The following is a 20,054-nucleotide window of genomic DNA, read 5'->3' on the forward strand; positions in this document are numbered from 1 at the left end:
CCTCCTGCATTCTGTTCAAAGCATAGTGCCAAGATTTTTCTGTATCAGAATTGATTTTAACTCCTGAGCGGGATAGTAAGGAAATAGAGATAAAATTAGCAAGGCAGGATCAAGAATGCGGCCTCTTTGGAAGGACCTTTTCACGTGCAGTGTTTGTATGCCACCTGTATTTTTACAAGACCCTATCTCATGAGGCTGTTGTGCCTTTCAGGTGTGGGATCCACAACATGTTTCCTCTGCACCTTGCAGCATTGAACGCACACTCAGATTGCTGTAGGAAATTGTTGTCCTCGGGTAAGTAACTGTAGCAGTGTTGGTGGAGCTCAATAATGTATCTGTGCAGCTTACAGCCCCTTTATGCTCTTTGTTGTGAACTGTTGAAATGAAAGACTTTCTGTGCTGCTGCCTGGTGTGGTGTACGGCGTGCACAGGGTTTTCCTAATGACATGCTGGTAATTCTTTGCATCCTGGATTGTTCATGCACAAAGCCCTTTTTTCCTGGCAGACACAGAGTTTTTATACCGGGGAGAAGGAGAAAGCTTGGGACCCTTTTCTAAATTATTGGAGTATGAGTGTCAGTTTTGTTCTTTTCATTTTGTTCACAATGAATTGCCTCAAGAAATTACCTCCTTGTGCAAGTGCAGGCTTCAAGTTGTGCCATCGTACTGATAATGGTGTATCTTAGTTACAGCTAAAGTGTGTTTCACAGTCTGATCAGAGTATAGGAGTGAGGCTGGCCAGAATTCGATGTGCACAAGAGAGGAAGCTTAGTGAAGGTGCCATGTCTGAAGAACAGTCCTGGGTTCTTCATCAGAGCCCAATGCAAAAACAGCAGGAGTTTGCTGACCCAACTGTATTAAAAGGGGCAGTTATCAGAGGCCAAATCTCTTTTTTTTCCAGGCAAGAGTTCATCTGTGTTAAAAATAAATAAATAAATAGATAAAACAAAAACCCATTTAAAAACAGGGCAGATCATTTTCTTTCCTAAAAAAATAAAAAATAAAAAAAAATTGTTTCATTGCTTATTGTACAAAATGTCCTACAGCTACTTTTTTTTTTCCCCATAAGTATGAGTCCTGTAGAGTGTAAAAAAGATGTGAAAAATACTAATTATATACCCTTTACTGGTATACTTTGACCTTGACCACCAGATCAGGAAGGAGAACAAAACCTCTGGGTGACCACAGTTACCACTGCCATGCTTTTGGGCCTTGTGCATCTTTATGACTATCCCTGCATGCTCCTGGAAGCCTCTTTCCAAAAACTAAAGCCGGTCTAAAAACCACACACACTAGAATTGGCCCTGTTTCGTGTTCAGGCTGACTCTGTGGTTTTTCTTCTTTCTTCATGTTTTCTGTCTTCATGTCCTGCTGTCGCAGTTCTCTCAACTATCTGCCTCCTGCCTGCCACATGCTTTTCAGTAGGGATGTGGTGCAGAGCTGGATGTGGAACTAAATTCTCGTTGACTTTGCAGCTCTTTTTATAGAGCTGCCAAAGTGGAGCAGTTGCTCGCCATTTCCGTGACAACCTTTTTCTGACTGTAGTTGCTTGTGTTCTGTTTTTTTTCTAACTAACTGATTTTTCTGTCTCTGCAATGTTTCTTGTGGTTTAACTAGGACAAAAGTATAGCATAGTGTCCTTGTTTAGTAATGAGCACGTGCTGTCTGCAGGCTTTGAAATAGACACCCCTGATAGTTTTGGAAGAACGTGCCTCCACGCTGCCGCTGCAGGAGGGTGAGTAATTGTGACTACAGAATATACACAGACCAGCTGTTACAAGTTATTCTGTAGTTCCATTGCAGATTTGGGGCATACCAATTCAGCTGTGCCAGCCAGAAATGTCAAATTTGGGTCATCTGGGATGGTATTTTGCCACTGTCCTCATGCTCATGTTGCTTGCTTGTAAAACAAAGAAAATGGTCTGATCTCCACAACAAACAACTGACTTGTGATTGAAGCGTGAGTTTCAGACACAGAGTGAAACTTCCTTCTCACGTCCCTGTGAAAACTGCTTCAGTTTGGGTAGGAGTGCTGTGTACTCACCCAGATCCGTGTATTGGCCATGGTTGTTGGTGAGGGCTGTCAGTCAGTAGGAAACTGTCAGCTCCTAAAGTAAAATGTGGAGTAAGGAGGAGGTGTGGCTCCTGAGATGCTGCTGGCGCAGTTGTTGCCAGCCTCCTCATTTGGGCTGCATTCTTGCCTGTAAACATGAGTATGCACTTACGTTTGCTGCCTTGTACTTGATCATGCATCCTCGGAGTCCAAATGCAGCTCATCTCCCTCCCAATTCTCAGGTGCAAGTTTGAAAATGAAATTAAAAAGCCCCACCAAATTAGAAAGCTAAGATTGCTATCCTTTCAGGATGATGTATTTCTGCCCAGAGCCTGGGAATGAAAACAAATGAAAGCTGAAATGTATCAATTTATGTCGTAAATATAGCATCCAGTCAGTTATATATTTCCAAATTACTGTCAGTGGAGCACTGTGAAATAGCAAATGCACAAAACGTTTGGCAAACATTGAGTTTTGACTCTTCTGCTGAGGACTTTATGGCTCAGAAAACAGCTGAAATGGAGCCTTGGTTAGAACCACCTTGGATTCTCTGTGATGATAGCAAGCAGAAATGGTCATCTGTAGTGCATACTTGACAGTCTTTCTGGAAGTTGTTTTTCTTCCTGGTGTATTAAAAGGCATATATCACAAAATTGTCATTATTACAAACACCTAATGAAATAGATCCTAATGCTGGTTGTATTATTTTTATGGCATTATTCTTGTTGATACTTGTCTTCTGTTAATTAATGAAGGAGGTGTGAGCCTTGCTTTGATGGGGATTCTTATAGTACATTTCAGATACTACCCATTTCATAAGGCTGCACCCAAAAGAATAATAAAAACCATCTGAAAGTCCAAAAGAGAGCGAAGGAGAAATTTCATAAGAAGCAAAAGTGGCTTATGAAAATAAGCTGTATATTTCCAGTGGCTTACTACAATTGTCATCACTAACAAATGTTTCTATTTTTTGTGTGTTGTGATGAGTGTTGTGCAGTTATTTTATGGAATAGCAATTTTGAGTAGGGATGAACTTATGCCAACATTCTGACATTCTGCATCCAGTCTTTTTTTTTTTTTCTTGGAGTTGGAACTATGCAAATAACATTGTTTTTTTTTCCTTGCACATACCTGTTACTCCCATTACATTAATGGGAGTTGTATGGGCTTGAGGAAAAGGACATACTTTAAGGCTTGCTCATTTCATTTTGATTGTGAACAGAATGATTTATTGCCCCTGTTAATGACAAAGAAGTCTTGGAAAGTGCTATGCTTCTTTATGTTGTTTTCTAGCTTGGAGTCATACATTCACTCTCTTGAACTACATAATAGATGAGTATTCAGCTATTATATTTTTGTATTAAAACTCACCTGGCTTTAAATGAGATGAAGTTAGGATGTGGTGAATTCTTTCAACAGATTAAAAAAGAGAAAAGCAATGGAGCCTAACTCATCTGCTTATATAAAAGCAATGTTAATGTGACAATCATTTTAGATAGTTAATGCTCCTTATTCAGCAAAGTACATAAAGGCATGCTTAAATCTATCAATTGCCAACAAATGATTTGAGAATAAACCTAAAAGTAACTCTGTATGGAATCTCACTGAAGTAAACAGGATTTTAGCACACCATTGCAGCTTTGCAAGAGGGGGTGGATTTCGTTAAATGTCACCTCTTCATTATTAGACTGGCATTTTATCAGCTAGCACCAACTTTAAAAGTCTTCTCATAAAATACCATTCCAGCGTGGGAAGCGTTAGAATGCAGCCCCCTTTGAAAATCTCCAGATGCAATGAATTCAAATCATATTTACTGCTTTCTCTTCAGAACATTAATTTTTCTTCTGCAGAAGTCCGAGGTTTTCTAGAAACAAAGGAAATAATTTCTGAAACTTCACTTTCTGTTTGCTGTGACTGGATTTCAGGTTGTAGTTATTCATATCCTGATTTTGCACTGCAAATAGTTTAAAAAAAAAAAAAAAAAAGAACTTTTTCCTTTATGGAGGGAGGGAGGCAACCAAGATGTAAGCTTCTGCTTTGTTCATGCTTTGGTTTTCTTCTCTTTTCAGTAATGTTGAATGTATAAAACTCTTGCAAAGCAGTGGAGCAGATTTTAATAAGAAGGACAAACGTGGGAGGTATGTAAATACTGAAACTCACTTAAAAAAAAAAAGAAATCTAGCAGGCAAGGGTGAAAGACTGCCTCAGTCTGGATATCATGTGTTCCATGAACAATGGCAGTAAAATAAAGTAGGAGTTTGACATTCCCTGCAAAGCTGCTGCTACAGTTATATGCCAAACAAACAGGTGCAGACTTCATTAAATACGTAAAAGCCATCCCATCCTCTTGAGCTTTCTGTTTTAAAAATACCACTGTTTTTCTTTTTCCTTATTGCTTTTCTCATTGCCTGAATTCTTGTGCTTATGTGCCCAAGTCAGCACCTGGGTTATGATGGGAAGGACTGCTGCTATTTGATGTGCTTCCTACCCTTTTACGGTTTTTTTTACTGTTTTCTCCTCCATATGAAGTGTTGTTAAGAGTGTTGCTATGCCAGAAATGGGTTTCAGTCTTTGATTGCTGCAGAATATCTGTCTGGTGTTTTGTTCTGTGTTTTTCAACAAGGCAGATGTTTTCCAAACCAGGTTCCCCAAAGCCTACTGGTGGAATTGGAAAGGGAGAAGAGCTGTAGCTGACTTAATAGCACTATTTGGTTTGGCACATTGTGTCTTGTGTGGCAGCAGGCTGTGCCATGACACACTGATAGATCTGCAGCCATAGTGGATATGGTATCATCCACCCTCAGCTGTAGCAATGAGGCCCATCCTTGGGTTTCCTGCTTCTTATGATGCTGTAAACCATGGTGGATGTATGCACAGTTGCTTTAGATCAGTAAGGTGATTCACATTAAATGGCTGATGATAGTAGCTCTGTTTGAACTTAAGGCACTGCAGAAATTCTCCTTAACTACTGCTGGGATGTCTGGTTCTTTGGAGGAAACACAGTAAAAGCCGCAGGTGCTTCAGAGGCCGATGAACTCTTTTGGAGGATTTATGGCTTTGTCATTATACTAGCATAAAGGAACTATGGTTGAAAGGGTCCAGCGTGGCTCAGGCACTGTGGGCAGTACTCCATGGTAGAGAGACAGCAGTGATTATCATTCACATCCTCTGAATATACCTGGTAGAAGTGTGTCAGATATGTCAATAAAAATTACTGTGTTCTTCTGTGAAGCAGAGCTGTCCTTGATTTTTTGTGTTTGTTTTTTACATCCTCCACCAAAATACAAGTAGATTGTTTTAGGGGACAAAAGAATTTTAACTAGTTGAGCATTTTTGTGTAGCCGATAGAGCCTTTGCAAGTTTCAGCCCAGCTGGCAGTTGTTCTGATGATTCGAGCTCTCTCTGAGTAACATTTGGCCTTTGAAGTGAGTGTGCTGAGCTTCCCTGCACAATGGATCTCTTCTTGGGCTTTGGAATTCGTCAGCGATGGGATCCCCCACATCTCCATCCACCTCTGGTGCTGCTGAGCCTGCCCACGCTGAGCTGATTTTGGAGCTGAATCCCAACTGTGGTTTCTTTGTCTGGAGTGCTGTTGCCTCTGTGGGCTGATGCTGAGCAGCTGGAGTGAGCAGAACCAAAGCAAGGAGCTGGGTTTGGCAGAGGTGCTGAGGCTCACATCGCCAGTGCTGCTGAGGGGTGCTGTACAGCAGGTAGATTATCAGGCTGCAGTGAAACCAAAGCTTTTAAAGCTTTGATCGTGTGTGCTCTTAATAAAGAAAAAAAAGTTCATGATATTACTATGCAAGTTAGGCTTAAAAAAGAAGTTTATATATGTGTTATTTTAAAAAAAGAAAGGCAACTGTAAGAGAGGGAATAACAAAGTCTCATTTACTCTGTTCAGTTGGTATGGCTCTGAGAGCTCTGCCCTGACTCCCAGCTGAAGCAATGTAGTGTGAATGCAGAACAGTAGCAGAGGCTGTTGCTGGGAACAGTTTGCTTGCAAGATGCAGAATGTATGCAGATCTGTATGCTCTTAAGCTTGGTAGGAGTATCAAAACTTCCTAGTAAGACAGTAATTTGTTAAATTTGCATAACTTTGAATGTCATCACGGTAAGGTAAGGTGCTGATTTTGACTGCTGGAAGTCTGTAGGAATGCAGCGGTAGTTAAGGTTTATTGTTATCCTTAGCAGTGTGTGTTGGAATACAAGGTAACAAACTGTCCCTTTTGTTCTAGGACACCTTTGCACTACGCAGCTGCAAATTGTCATTTCCACTGTATTGAGACACTGGTGACCACAGGAGCCAATATTAATGAAACTGATGAGTGGGGACGCACCCCTTTGCACTATGCTGCTGCTTCTGACATGGACCGAAAGTAAGAGAGCCTGTTTGTGTTCCTTGTTCAGTGTTTTTCCAAATCAAACGTTCTATTCTCATCATGACTGTGCCATTTGAACCAAAAAAATGAGCCGGCTGGCACAGAAATTTCTCTCAGGTGTATACATTAACTCCACACTGAACTGCTGTGCCTGTAATCTGGATCCTCAGGTGATGTGGCACCTCAGCCCTGCAGTTTACCTTTGAAGTAACACATGATTTTACAGCCCCTCTGTCCTAATGAACTGTTTTTGCTACATACTGTCTTTCTTCTTCTGTGTAGTTTCCTCACAAGGGAAAGCTCAGAGAGTTTTGTGTCTGCTTTCCAAGTCCATCAGAAGGAATGGAAAAAGAGACAGTAGGAGGAGTTTTCCCAGGTGGACTGCAGTGATAGTTGGCCATTCTGATAGACTTTCTGGCAAAAGCAAGATAGATCTACCCATCACTCTCTCCACTGTCAGAGCTAATAAAAACTCTTAGCTTTTCCAAATAGGTTGCTTTCTAGAGACTAAAGAGAGAGAGGCCTGGGGAATATCCTTTGGCAGAATGCAGAACTGTTCTTCTGAGAAAAGTTTGGAAGGGGAAAACAGCTGCAAAACTTAAATATCTGGAGGTTACTGAATAGAGTTTCTGCATATTTTGGCAATCTCTTTTCTATAACATATTGCATGAAACAGCCTCAGTTATCCTGTTAGTTGTCTCTTAAAACTGATAGGGACTCTTTCCTTCAGACTCTCAGGAACTATTTTCCTGGTTTCTTATATAGTGAGGTCTGGTTAAAAGGAGGGCACAAAAACCAAACTGAAACATAAAAAGTATGGCTTATTCCCAGCAGAATACCACCCCAAAAGCACTTTTGGAAGACTTTTCCCTAAGCTCGTAGCAGAGGTTTGGATACCATAGGTGTACATCAGTAGCTTCTTCACCATTTGCTTCATTTGCTGTGGTACTACTGGTATCAAAAATGTCTGCCCCGTCAATGTAAAACCAGAATGGTACTGGTAAGAAGGCATCAGGATGTTCAGAGGACTGTTCTTGGCGTTGCATGCTGAATAGGCTTGTATGAAGGCTTTCACCACTGGCTGTTTCTAATTAAAGCTTGCCAGGGTGTGATGTTCCCTGGGGTGTTGAGAATTGTGATTCAGTATGCATTTTCAGCTTTTGACTATTTATAGATTATGCTCCTGCATGAAAACAATCTTTTGGCTAACTTTAGGGTACCGTTGCTTCCAATGATAACTTTAAAGTTAATAAATAAATAAATACAAATCTAGGTTTAGTCAGACTCTGAGCATTGGTAGGAATGTTTGGCCACCTTTGCCCTCAGAGTCTAAACCTAAATTGATTCTGATGTTGTCTTCTCATTAAATTTTCCTGTTGGAGATGTTTTGGAAGAAGCCTTGTTAGATGAGATATTATTTACAGTCCGTGATTTTGTAGGTCAGCATATTTATTTTTTTCTGCTGAACAATGGCAAACTCTCAAAGTTGGACAATCTTTGTCCAAAGGTTATTCAAAATCATTTAACTTTGAATGTGGGCAATTAATGATCAGAGAGAAGTCTTTGTGCAACCAGGTTGTCCAATGTTTCAGCTGATTTGGTAAGTGTTGTTGCTTATGGATTTCAGAAAATACTCCTTTCCTGCAGGGGAAACAACATGGGCATTTACATTAAATAGATTATTCAAGTTTATGAGGATGTATTGTTTTTCCTGATGATAGCTTACTCTGTTCAGGGAATGTTATATTGGGATCTCACTAATTTATTGTTAGCAGAAGGTAAATGTGGATATGGCTTTCACTTGCTATGTGAGCTGTTTGAAAATATGCTCAGTACAGTTACTTCCAATGGCTTTTCTGAGGTTGAGTGTCTTGCTTCAACATGGTACATGAGTACTGTCTATATGTTTACAATGTTAGGATTTTTTTAACTGATAAATAAGATTTCTTTTTGAGTTAGTGAACATCAAACAAAACAGACCTCAGATTTGTGGAGCAGCCTCTTACTGTAAGCATCCACAGAAAGAAAGTCAAATCTTGGAAATACATATGGGAAATGACCTGATAAGGAAAAGATGTATTATTCTGCATTGTGCAAAACTCAGTCTGGAATACCTGTGTTATATAGGGATTGAATTTAGCAAACTGTCCTTCAGACCTTCCAAGGTACTGATCTGTAATGGTACTTAGCAATTGGGAAGCATGCATTCTGTGTTGGCCTTGGTGCCCAAGGAAAGTCATAATCCAAGGCTCATGCTCATAAGCTCACAGATCACAATCTTCTGGCTGCCATCCATCCAGCTGGGAAACAGAGATGCCAAAAATGATCCGGGTGTGCAGGAGTATGAAGACATGCTGAGCAATTTTGAAGAATCCAAAGAATCTGACCAGACATCTGGGAATCCGAGATATCTCACAGTGCTGCCAAGGCATTTCACAGAAAGTGAGAAGAGTCAGCAACACAGCTAAAGCTGATTAAAGATAGACTAATTCAGTATTAGTGACTAAACAGTACCTGATAGAACCAGAATTCTCTGGTGGCTTTTTTGTTTGACACTCACTTGGAAGATGATAAACTTCCATGCTGTTGTTGTCTGCGTTGTTTGCAAAATGTATTATCTGCAGATCCAGGTAGTACGCTCACTAAACTTATGTAACTTTTTACTTTAGGAAGAGGTCAACTCCATGTGAAGGAGATTGGGGATGGGTAGCATACTGCATCAAAATTACTCATATTTTGAAAATAAGTTGCATTTTTCTGTCATTTATGTCAAGAAGAAAGAATATTTTAGGTAACTCCCATGAAAATGCTGAAGAACTTGAAAGAACCAGTGAAATGAAGGAAAAAGAAGCTGCATTGTAAGTGGTGTCAGTAAAGAAGTTAAACTTCATTTCTGGAGAGAGCCATTGCTTTGCACTACAGCTTACATCCTGCTTTTGCTCATTCATTGCTTTGCTAGACACGATGCTTGGCTTTAATGGGAGCTAACCTGAGGAAAAAAAGCTCTGCACTCTCTTTTATGTGCATATTCCCTAATATTTCTGCTTCTGTGCTTGTTGGGCTTCCTTAATGGAAAATAAACAGCTTCAATAATTTAATAATTCATCAGTAACATGCGCTGCTTTATTTTAATACTTTGCATTGAGTATGTATGTTGCAAACATAAGTTAGCTAATGGCTGCTTCAGTGTATTTGCTTGGACTAGCATTTTCATATAGCTGCATATTGATTATTTCTCATTTTAAATATCCACTTTTTTGTATGACGGCTTATAGTCACTAACAATTACAAGTTACTGAAGAACATAATAATGACAGGATGATGATTTCTTGGCGGTGTAAGAAAAAATGATAGGAGCTGAGAAGAAAATATGGGATCTTTTGGAAAAAATTATTTTAAAAATGCCGGGAAAGAAGACAATATATTTATATACATACATGCTGGGAAATTACCTCAGTAAAATCCCATTTTTATTTTGCTGTAGTATGTGGTTGGAGGCCAACAGTGTGGTTAGAGAATTTGCAGATAATAGCAGTTCTGGCTTTCTGAAATGGGCTGTTTACATCATGGGGCAGAGTTTTCTTTCAGTCTCTTAGTAGAAGGCTATTTTGGAATCTAGAGTAGCAGCAAAGGTAGGGTTTAACATTTAGGAAGGTCTTCAAAGATGAGGGGGGATCTTATGTTTAACAAAACAAAACAAAAAAAGTTGAATGTGGGAAGCAGTTGGTGAAAAGGAAGGAAACCTGTGAATGCTTTGAAGTGGTGTTAGAGACACCGAATGGGCTGCTTGTCTGCAGTGCCACTCCTACTTGCAGTGAGGGATAAATCTGCTAAATATTGAGAGTTCTCATTTAAACTAATGCATTGTTCACAGGTGTCTGGAGTTCCTTCTACAGAATGATGCCAATCCATCCATCCAAGACAAAGAGGGGTACAACACTGTGCATTATGCTGCTGCATACGGACACCGGCAGTGTTTGGAACTGGTGAGCGCTCAGATGGTTGAGAGGTCTCTTAACTACTGATACAGATATGTGTGTGTGTATGAATGTCCCAGTATTGTGAATTCACCTCAAGTTTATGATTTGAGTCCTTTGCAAATTCATGGTTCTGTGAAAACTTGCAATAAACTTAGTAAAGTGGAACTAATAAGTAATCAGGTACATGTTGAAGACGTGATAGTTTTGTTAAACCAGTCCTTGTTCAACAAGCTGGTGCTTAAATGTTGAACATGAGTGGAGCTCTGGTTATTTTTTACTCTATTGGAAATATTCCCAGTGTTTGTGACAGTAATAAGGAGTAGTTCCCTGTGTGTGGGGATGTGTGTGCACAATTATCAGGCTTGTGTGCTGAGAGCTTTTATTAGCTGCATACCTACACTGTGTTTTTGCCTCTGAAGAAACAATAGCAGCACTGACAAAGCTGATAAACCATAATCAACCTTGTGGGCCATGTGGCTGTTTTCTTTGTTGGTGTGTTTCCACTGTTGTTGCACCTGAGTGATTAGAAATTGCATCTCTCAAGAAGCCCAAAATGTTCAGTCAAAAACTGGATTTGGGAGATCTCACAGTGAGCATTTATAGTAGAGTGGAGGTTGTAAGTAAATAAATCCATAAAAATCCTGTGAAAATGGATGTTACCTGAACAGCTTGTTATACAGGGGGATCCAACACAGATATAAATAGGCTCTGCTTTAAAAACAAACAAACAAAAAAAAAAGGTAGAAAATTGTATAGATGTTCAGACCTGAGTAAGAGTGCTGTGCACTGTTCAGTGTTTTACACTGTTTGGTTTGTTCTTTCCTTGTTAAAGAGTTAAAGTACTTAATAATTGAAGAGGACTTACGCACAAACATGTGCTGCCTTCATCCCACGTGCACCGGCTCTGTCAGTCGCTGCCACCTCTGGGAGATCCTGCAGCTGGCCCAGCCTGGGTCACAGCTCCAGGTTAAAAGCCTTTCAGCTCCCACCTGCACACACAATTATAATTTAGGACACTTGGAAGACCACTGCTTCTTTTTGCTTGTGGCAGGTGTTCGGCCTTTCCTGGTTGGGAGGCATCTCCTGGAGCTGCTCATATGTGGCTCTGCCCCTTGGGGACAGAGCAGTCCTCTCCTGCACGCACTGTGCAGTTGTAGCAAAAGCAAATGTTCTTGGCCTTTGAAGGGCGTGTATGTAGTTTGTTTGGTGCAATGTACAAGCCTATGCTTGTATGGCTACAGCAGAGTGTACTGCAGCCTCACTTCTGTCTTATCACCAGATTCTTGCAGGACTGGTGTGAGCAGAGCTGTCTGCAACAATGTCTTCTCTTTCAACCTGGTATTGTAGCCCTTGTGTGCCCCTAGGTGCAGAGCAAGCACAGGGAAAGGTCTCTTTTGCTGCTGGACACATTTTCTCACAACATAGCAGTTACAAACCTGCTGTCAGTTCTCAGTGTTACTTAGGCATGCCAGACATACAAGAGCTGGGAGTGCAGCACGTATTGGAGGTGTTGTGTTTCTCTTCATTTTGAAGGGTGACATGCAAACCATGAGTGAGAGACAGCAATGCAGCAAATGTGCTGTATTCATATCGGGAATTCAGTGTTGTTTCATGTTAATCCTCACATATTTGTGACTAGAACTGCAGTATAGAAACCAAAGGCCAGGGGTCACTTGCCAAGTTACAGCCATACAGTGTGTTTTCCACACACCTGTGAATGACCATTTACGTACTATGCTGTCTACCTCAGAGCATTATGTGGACCAGGATTTTACCACTGGTGTTGAGAGATTGACAGACATCTCATTTCACCTCTGGAATACAAAAGATTGAGTGCTTTGGCAAGCAGTCGTGCTCAGTCTGCAGCGGGACTGGGGTCATCATCTTTTGTATCCACTGTCAGAAGAGACTGATTCTGTTTTGTTCAATGAGTAGTTTTCCCTTAGTTCTAGCGAGTTACAGAGACCCAGGTTATATTTGTATGATGATATTTGATAACAATAATGAATTGATGCAGGCAGTTACCTTTACATTGATTTCTTTGATTTTTTTTCTTCCCTTCATTTCTTATATTTGAAACATCAAATGAGCTGGGAGCAGTCTCCAGGAGCTGAAAGGTAGTGTTGCTGTGAGCATATTTTCAGTTGTCCTTGCTCAAGGAGCAGTGGGAACCCAACAATGCCAATTCCAGTCTAAATGCATCTGTAACTAGATAGAGAGACTTGTTTTGGCTTCACACGTGTAATAACAGGTACTTGGGTATCCAAGTGCTAACCTTGAACCATTAATCTACATGACAGGGTCTGTCATGTGAAATGTTCCTTCTGAAATATTTACAGTTTCATCCTAAGGAAGAGATTTCTCAGGCAGGATTATTGAAAATAAAGCTTTTTTTTTCAGTGCCAAGTTAACTTTTATTTTACTGTTTTATCCCTTGGGTGTATAGTTTCAGTTTATTAGTGGCAAATCAGACAAAAATATCTGGAAATTATTTTCCCTTGTCCTACAAGACAGTTCTTTATGGGCACAAAACTGTTAGGGGAAGTTCATTTAAGATATGAAGCTTTGGATCTGATCAAAACTAAGGCAAAATGTTGCAATGCTGAGCTTGATTTCTGTGGGTAACAGTTACTAGCATTTCCCTAAATGCACAATATCAAGCTAAAGGGATACATTAATGCATATTTTCAGTGTTGTGGACCTTGCCAAATGTGTCAGAGCTTGTAAGCCTAATTTTTTAGTTCCTCCTTCCCTCCTGTTTCTTTTATGCAGGTAACTGAATTAATCTATTTCAAATATCTAAGGTGTGGGGGGCAGAATGGCGAGGCTGGACTCTTTTCAGTGGTGAGTGGAGACAGGACAAGGGGAAACAGCCAGAAACTGCAGCATAGGAAGTTCCGCACAAACATGCGCAAGAACTTCTTTACAGTGAGGTGACGGAGCACTGGAACAGGCTGCCCAGGGAGGTGGTGGAGTCTCCTTCTCTGGAGATGTTCAAGACCTGCCTGGATGCCTACCTGTGCGACCTGGTGTAGGGAACCTGCTTTGGCAGGGGGGTTGGACTCGATGATCTCTGGAGGTCCCTTCCAACCCCTACAATTCTGTGATTCTGTGAAAAGAAATGATCACTTAAAAAAAAAAAAAAAAAAAAAACATTCTGAAGAGGACAGTGCAGTGTCTAGTGAAGTTTCCTTAGCTCTAAGGGATCTGATCATTACTTTAAACATCATGGCTTCTCAGCATGACAAAATATTTACACCTCTGAGTACAGTTTTGGAAGGGTTGGTTTATCTACAGAAATATGTTTTTAATTTTTGCCATATTTTGTGGCACAAGAAATAAGGTGTGTGTTTGTGTGTTCAACCACAGAGGTCAATGCCAGAAGCTCTTCTCTGGAGGACCCTTAAGTTGCCTGGAATATCACTTTGCAGTGAATGACGTGATGTTGCTAAAAAGAGAACAGTGGAAGCAGATTCTTGAATTCTTTCGACATTTGTAGCGAGCCATTCATAAAGACTGAATGGTGAGCATGTGTGCTTGAGAGCAAGTGAAGCTCTGTCTTTCTTGTGTGCTTTCATACTTCTAACAATATAACCTCATGTTTGCTCAGATTGAGACTGAGCTTCTTTGGTGTTGGATAGTCGGAGATGCTGTTCTCTATCACTTGCTGGTATGTTAGAGTTGATCATGTTAGTGAACTGTAGTAGTTACGAGTAAAAAAGGTTTATTTTTCATTGAAATGATCTATCACAAAATCCTTATTGCCATGGAAAGAGTGAAATTGCAATTGCAAATTAAAGTGTAGTGTGGAGTGTCAGTCAGACCCTTTATGTTTTAATGTCAAGACAAAGGAAATGAAGCGTGTCAGTGTTTCACAGTGATATCTCTTCTCTGACTGTAAGTACTGATTGTTCATTTTCTTTTAATCTGCACTTCTCCTTATCTCATCAGCAAATGAAATTCACTTTTGGCCAACAGAAATTGAATTGGCACAACGGCCGATTCTCTTAAGGATGGGAGGAGGGCGCATGGTTTAATGGAAAACTATATCTGAGAGAAAAAGTAAATCTTGGTTCATATGCCTGACCAAAGCAGTGAGCTGCAGAGCCATCTGCACTGGGAGATCTGCTAGCAGAGCCTGTCACTGTGGGCTGTGTTGTGGAGTTTGAGGGCAAGGACACATCTTTTGTTAGACCAGGTGTGGCAGTGAGGAAACAGCAAGCTGTGTGTTCCATGTTCGGTCCCTTGCATGTGGAGAAGTTAGAATCACAGATCCTCCAGGTCTTTCATATGACTGCTCCTGGTTTTCTGTCTGTTCATCAACAAGAATGTGTTGGTTCATTCATCTGAGGCACTGGCAATCAGTGGTGGGCAAATCACATGTGGTTGGGATAGGCATGAAGTAGCTGTCTGCCGCGTGGGGTCCTGCCTCGACCACTTGTCTGGCTCCAACCCCTGATCTGCCTCATGGCCTGAATCCCTGCATTCAAAGGGGCTGTGCTCTGTTTTTCTTCTTTTATGCATGTCTCACTGTCTCCATGACAAACGCTGCTATTCTGAAAGGGAGAATTTTGTCTGACAGCAGCAGTGATGGTGCTTTGTGCCAACCTACTTTGAATGTCTGAGCAGTTGTTCCACGTGCAGTGCAGAAATTTGATGTTTCCTCTGCAGTTTAGGTACAATTAGGACTTCACGTGCTTACTTTTCATGAAGAAAACACCAGGTAAGACTCAAAAAATACGCAGGATAAGATTTCAAATAAATAGGCTCCCTGTGCACAGAATTCAAGGGAGGTTATGTGAAGTATAACTTTGAGCAATTCTGAAAAACGTGAGTATGAGTTTGGATCACTGCTTAGTGAAGGGCTGTTAGCACCAGCTGATATGTGAGGGTGGGTGCCTGTGCAGGCAGCTCTCAGTGCATCAGAACCAGGGAGCCTTTCTGTCAGACCCACTGCCATACACACCTTTCTTGCATGTTTTTTCTAAGCAGAGGAAGTTTACAGTTATTCTAGTGTCCTTTTTTTTGTTTTCTAAAAGGAGAATGCAAAAGAAGATGGGAACATATTAAACATTTGTACATGCTGATTAAATTATTAATAGGAGCCTATATATGCTAGAATTGCCAATATATGTTAGTTTATGGCAGTGCATAAGCTTTGGCTTAAGTTTTTTGTTTGTTTTTTTTTTTGCTTTGGAAACTGAATTGAAAATCTTTTAAGAATCAAAATTAAGATGCTAAATACTGCTTTTGAACTTCATATGAGGGCAGGAATTTGCCATCTGCATCTGAGCGGCACTTTTGCTCCTAGAATAGCAGGATTGCCTAGGAGGGCTTTTTTCTGTCTAACAGATTTAGGGATTTTTTTTTTTTCTTTTTTTTCTTGATTTTTTTTCTTTTTTTTTTTTTTTTCCTGACAGAGAGAAGCAAGCTGTTAACATGTGCTGTCTTTTGTCAGAGAGTAACAAGGTGATCACAGAGCTGCAGGAGATGGTTTTCCTTCAGGCATGGACTTGTGCTGTTGCCTGTAGTACCTGTGTGTGAATGTGTGTGGTGTTTGAGTGGAAACGTGGACAGGATATCTGACTTTCTGATCTACTGAATCCAGTGAGAGAGGTGTATGGCATTGCATTAGACAGCATAGCTCAGAAAGAGGTGTGGCTGCTGGGGTCTTCAGGCTGTAATCAGTCTCTTTTACTCAAGGGAAGATGTTTGCCTGTTTTCAGCAGACTTCCAAAAAGCAATGTCTCTGGTTTATTGCTGTAAGTACGCTTTAGACAAAGGCTCCCACAGCGTGCATATTTTGTGTCTGTCTTTTGCCAGTCGAACAGATTGACTGTAAACGTTCTCCCTGAATATTATTTTCCTCTTTCTCTTCCTCCCATGTGAATTCATGCAACTGGTATCTGTTCTCAGGGGCTGACATTAGGCAGTTGTCTTATTGCTGCTTCAGGAGCATTTCGTCCATAGGTGGACAGTGTAGAGACAGGTGTGTAAAGGTGTCCTTGTTAATATGCTTTTATTCATTCCTGAAAGTGCCATGAAAAATAGCTACTAATTGATTAACATTTTGACATTTTACATTTGGTATTAATAGCACCCAGCTATGGTGCTATGAAGAAATAAATCACTTGTGGGTGTGGAAGTGATATGTGTTTAAACTTGGAAATTGCCTTATTGAAATAATCAAACTTTCAGTGGAAAGCCACTTGAATGTCAGTGGTGGTTAGATCAAACCTTTGACATAGCTACAGGTGGTGTGTACAGGTGGCTGTGTACGTGCATGCTATTTCATACAGAATCATGCTTTCTCTTTTCTTCTAGGATTTGAGGTAGCACCCATCACTACAGTAATCTGGTTTGAAGTTGTTTCTGATATCTTATTTTTAAAAGTGTAACTTAAAGCTTTTATGCATGATGAAAGTATGACCTCATTTACTTCCTAATAGTAATTTTAAATTACAGAGATACTCCATCAAGCTATATATTTTTTTTAAATAGAGATAAATAAATAGAGGACTTATTGTAGTTCAGAAGAACAATCGTGTCAACTATCCTGTCAGTAAACAGCAAATCAGAGTGGGGAGAAAAAAAAAAAATTAAAATCAAATGGAGTTAAATACCCCACACCATATTCATCCATGTAATTCTATATTATAAGCACAAAATACATTCAAACAGTGAGTCTTCTTCTATCTGTAAATACCATTACTGTACAAATAAAATTGTGAGAACTGAATGTTATTAATCTTTGCATGGAACGGGAGGAGAGAGAGCTGCAGCCTCGTAGTGCTATTAGCTGGTAGCAATGGAACTGAATAATTGATGCTTTACCTTGTTTTGTCTGCATCTCACTCCCAAAGCACCAAGTTCTTGAGAGTGAAGGAGACTTAGCAAAATAACTGATGACGTGCAGTGCTAAATGGTGCTGTTATGAGAAGTGCAGGATAGAACTGGGGATCCTTACCTTTTAAGAGGTGATGGCCTAACCAGAGAGGACAGTGCCCACCACTTTGGCTGGCAGCAGCTGTGCAATTCTGACAGCACTTCAAATCTGCAGATGACTGAGTGCAGAAATGTAGTATTCTAAAAGACATTATCTTAATGGCACAAGACACGAGATATGCTGGGATCTTCCCCACTCAGCCAGCTGCAACTATGAGCTGTTGGTAATGTGTTCTTATTGCCTCTTGAGAGAAGTGCTTTGGCCAACTTGCAGCAGGAAGGTTTTGCACTGCAGCTGGCATAATTGGGTTGTTTTGAGAAATAAATTCACATTTCTTATTATTTAGAAAACACGCAGTGTGCATCGCTTCCTACAAAGGTGCTCTAAGGTGGAAGCTAATGCTAATGGAATTAGAACCCTGAGGAGAGCTTTGTGTATTCTTGTAACAAGTATATGAGAGGTATTGTAAATGCCTCCTTCTTAGAACCATTGCAATGCTAGTGAAGCTGCAGAATTTGCCTTGTAACTTACACCTGGTACTTTCTGTGTCTGAGTGTGGTGTGTATCCTTCACATGAATTAGTTTTAACTGCAAACTGTGCTTGATAAGACAAACAAGAAAATCACTAATTCTGTGCCCTTGGTCTTCTTTTATGATTTCTCTTCTTGCGCTGTTGGACCACATATCAGGGAGCAACCAGATTTACTCTCAAGTTCTCATTTATGCTTGACTTTATGATAGAGACATTCATCCTTGTGAGTAATAAGCTCATTAACCTTAGTCTGCATTAGTCTAAGCTGCTTTAACTAAGCTATTGGGATGCCTTTTGTGAGGAGCTCTCCAATCCTGCAGTAAAATTCCTTTAGAACCTTCATTGTGTCAATTTTCCCATCTATTTGAAAGGCAGTTATCTGCCTTGTTCCAGAAGACTCATGGAGCCCACTGACAGGTTCAGGGAAGTACTAAGATTGTGATCCCAGCATTTCAACAGATGATGATCAGCGTAGTTACAAGCAATTAAAATAGTCTTCTGTGCCCACCTTTATGGATTGTAGTAAAGGTGAGTATTGAGCAGGCTGGGGAACTGGCTTTGTACTCACATTTGGATATTTTTTATTTCATTTGCTCAGTAGAGAAGATCAGAGTTAAATTAATTTACCTTATTAGAGCGTGTTTGGAGTAACTGAAAATTTGTGACCATGTGTTCGGAGTTGCCACTTAATCCTGTTTCCATCCATTTAAAATACAAGAGAAGGATGATATTTTAAATTGGAGGTCTCTGCATGTGTTTGTAACAGATGTGTTTGTGTAACTCTGCCCCAAATCTACTAAAAAAGTGATGTGGACTTGTTGTCTTTTCCCTGTCTGCAAGGTTGTGTTAGAATTCATATTGCATATTAATACACACACTCACTTATTTATGAATAGTATTTGCATCAACGCATTTTTTTCTCTGTCCAGATATTTTACTAGGTTCAAAATACACAAATGAAGTTACTGAATAGTTTTTTGTTGTTGTTGTGTTTTGTTATTGTAATAGGCTTCAGATTAATGTCTTTGTTTAATACACGATTTGTGATGCTTTGGAAAAATTTATCTCTGATGTGGATCTATTAAGGACTATTTTGTTACATAGAAAGTTTAGGCAAATGTGAGTTCAGTGTGTATCATCATCTTGCAGTGCAGGTGGGGTAATTTCTGCGCCTGCCATAGGATTTCAGCAGTTTCTTTGGACAGCATTCCATGTTGGTGTACCATAGAATTGTCCAGATTGTCACCACTGTCCCTTTTTTCAGTTTTCGAGTTAGATAATGACTCTCTCAAAAAAGTTTAAAAAAGTTGAAACCGTAGAAATGTTTTTCAGTCTCTGGTTACTAATTTTTTGGACAACGTTAATTTCCAGTCACCGAGGATTTTGGAGACTAACTGTTTGAGTAGTACTCAAGTAAAAATGCCTTGTGTGCCAGCAGTAATGCTACTCTGCAGTGTTGAATTCACAGTATTTTGTCAGTATCTGTGAAGTTTTCTTTACATCCTCAGCAGGGTCAGTTGCCAGGGTTCATGTGCTTTTGTGAAGGGGTGCTAGTCACAGTAATTCTGTAGTTTTTCATTCTGGCTGGGTAGAAGTACCCCATTTGTAAGGCTTAAAATGCTTTGGGAAATGTAGAAAATCATAAACATATGATGCATTTTATTAGATTTTTTTTTTTTTACTTTTGTGAGCATGGTTATGTGCAAGGATGTGTTGCACTCCGGAAGACTATGTAAGGAAGTTCTACTCAGATGAAGTATAAAAATGGCTGTGTAATTGCTAGCAGCTTAGTTCTAACTATTCTCAACCCAAATAATGTATCAGAATTATAAAAGAAATGCTGAATCAGAAATGGTTTGTATGTGCATTACCTGTGTATTCATGAAACAGTGCTTCTGCAGTGCAAAATAACTGAGGGCTCTGCTCCACAGATTATTCCTTTTACTGCTGATCAGGGTAAGGATGTTCATTAAAGGCTTTCAAATTACTTTTAAATCTCTATCCTATAGGGTAAGAAGACTTGAAAATACTTTACTGTAAATATAAAGTACTTACTCCTCATTGCCCTTCAATATTCACTGTAGACATCAGAATTTTTTTTGTCTGCTGAATCATAAAAACTTATCCTAAGTTGTACAAGAATGTTTTAAGATTTTTTTTTCTTC

At 39.9% G+C, this 20,054-nt stretch overlaps 1 protein-coding gene across 10 annotated transcripts in view; it reads left to right on the forward strand.

The window, feature by feature from the left end:
- ANKRD44 (ankyrin repeat domain 44) overlaps positions 1 to 20,054 on the forward strand; it is a 124,391-nt gene that overhangs the window by 83,604 nt on the left and 20,733 nt on the right. For 6 of the 10 annotated variants that reach the window (XM_048953911.1, XM_048953906.1, XM_048953912.1 and 3 more), the window contains exons 11-16: positions 212 to 294; positions 1,617 to 1,734; positions 4,122 to 4,190; positions 6,288 to 6,428; positions 9,206 to 9,289; positions 10,306 to 10,417. In XM_048953911.1, coding sequence (XP_048809868.1) covers positions 212 to 294; positions 1,617 to 1,734; positions 4,122 to 4,190; positions 6,288 to 6,428; positions 9,206 to 9,289; positions 10,306 to 10,417 — 607 coding nt within the window. The remainder of the gene's footprint in view (positions 1 to 211; positions 295 to 1,616; positions 1,735 to 4,121; positions 4,191 to 6,287; positions 6,429 to 9,205; positions 9,290 to 10,305; positions 10,418 to 20,054) is intronic. The other 4 variants (XM_048953910.1, XM_048953916.1, XM_048953907.1 and 1 more) reach the window with 3 other exon arrangements.

Source organism: Lagopus muta, chromosome 8, assembly GCF_023343835.1.
Source record: "Lagopus muta isolate bLagMut1 chromosome 8, bLagMut1 primary, whole genome shotgun sequence".
Classification (NCBI taxonomy): Eukaryota; Metazoa; Chordata; class Aves; order Galliformes; family Phasianidae; genus Lagopus; species Lagopus muta.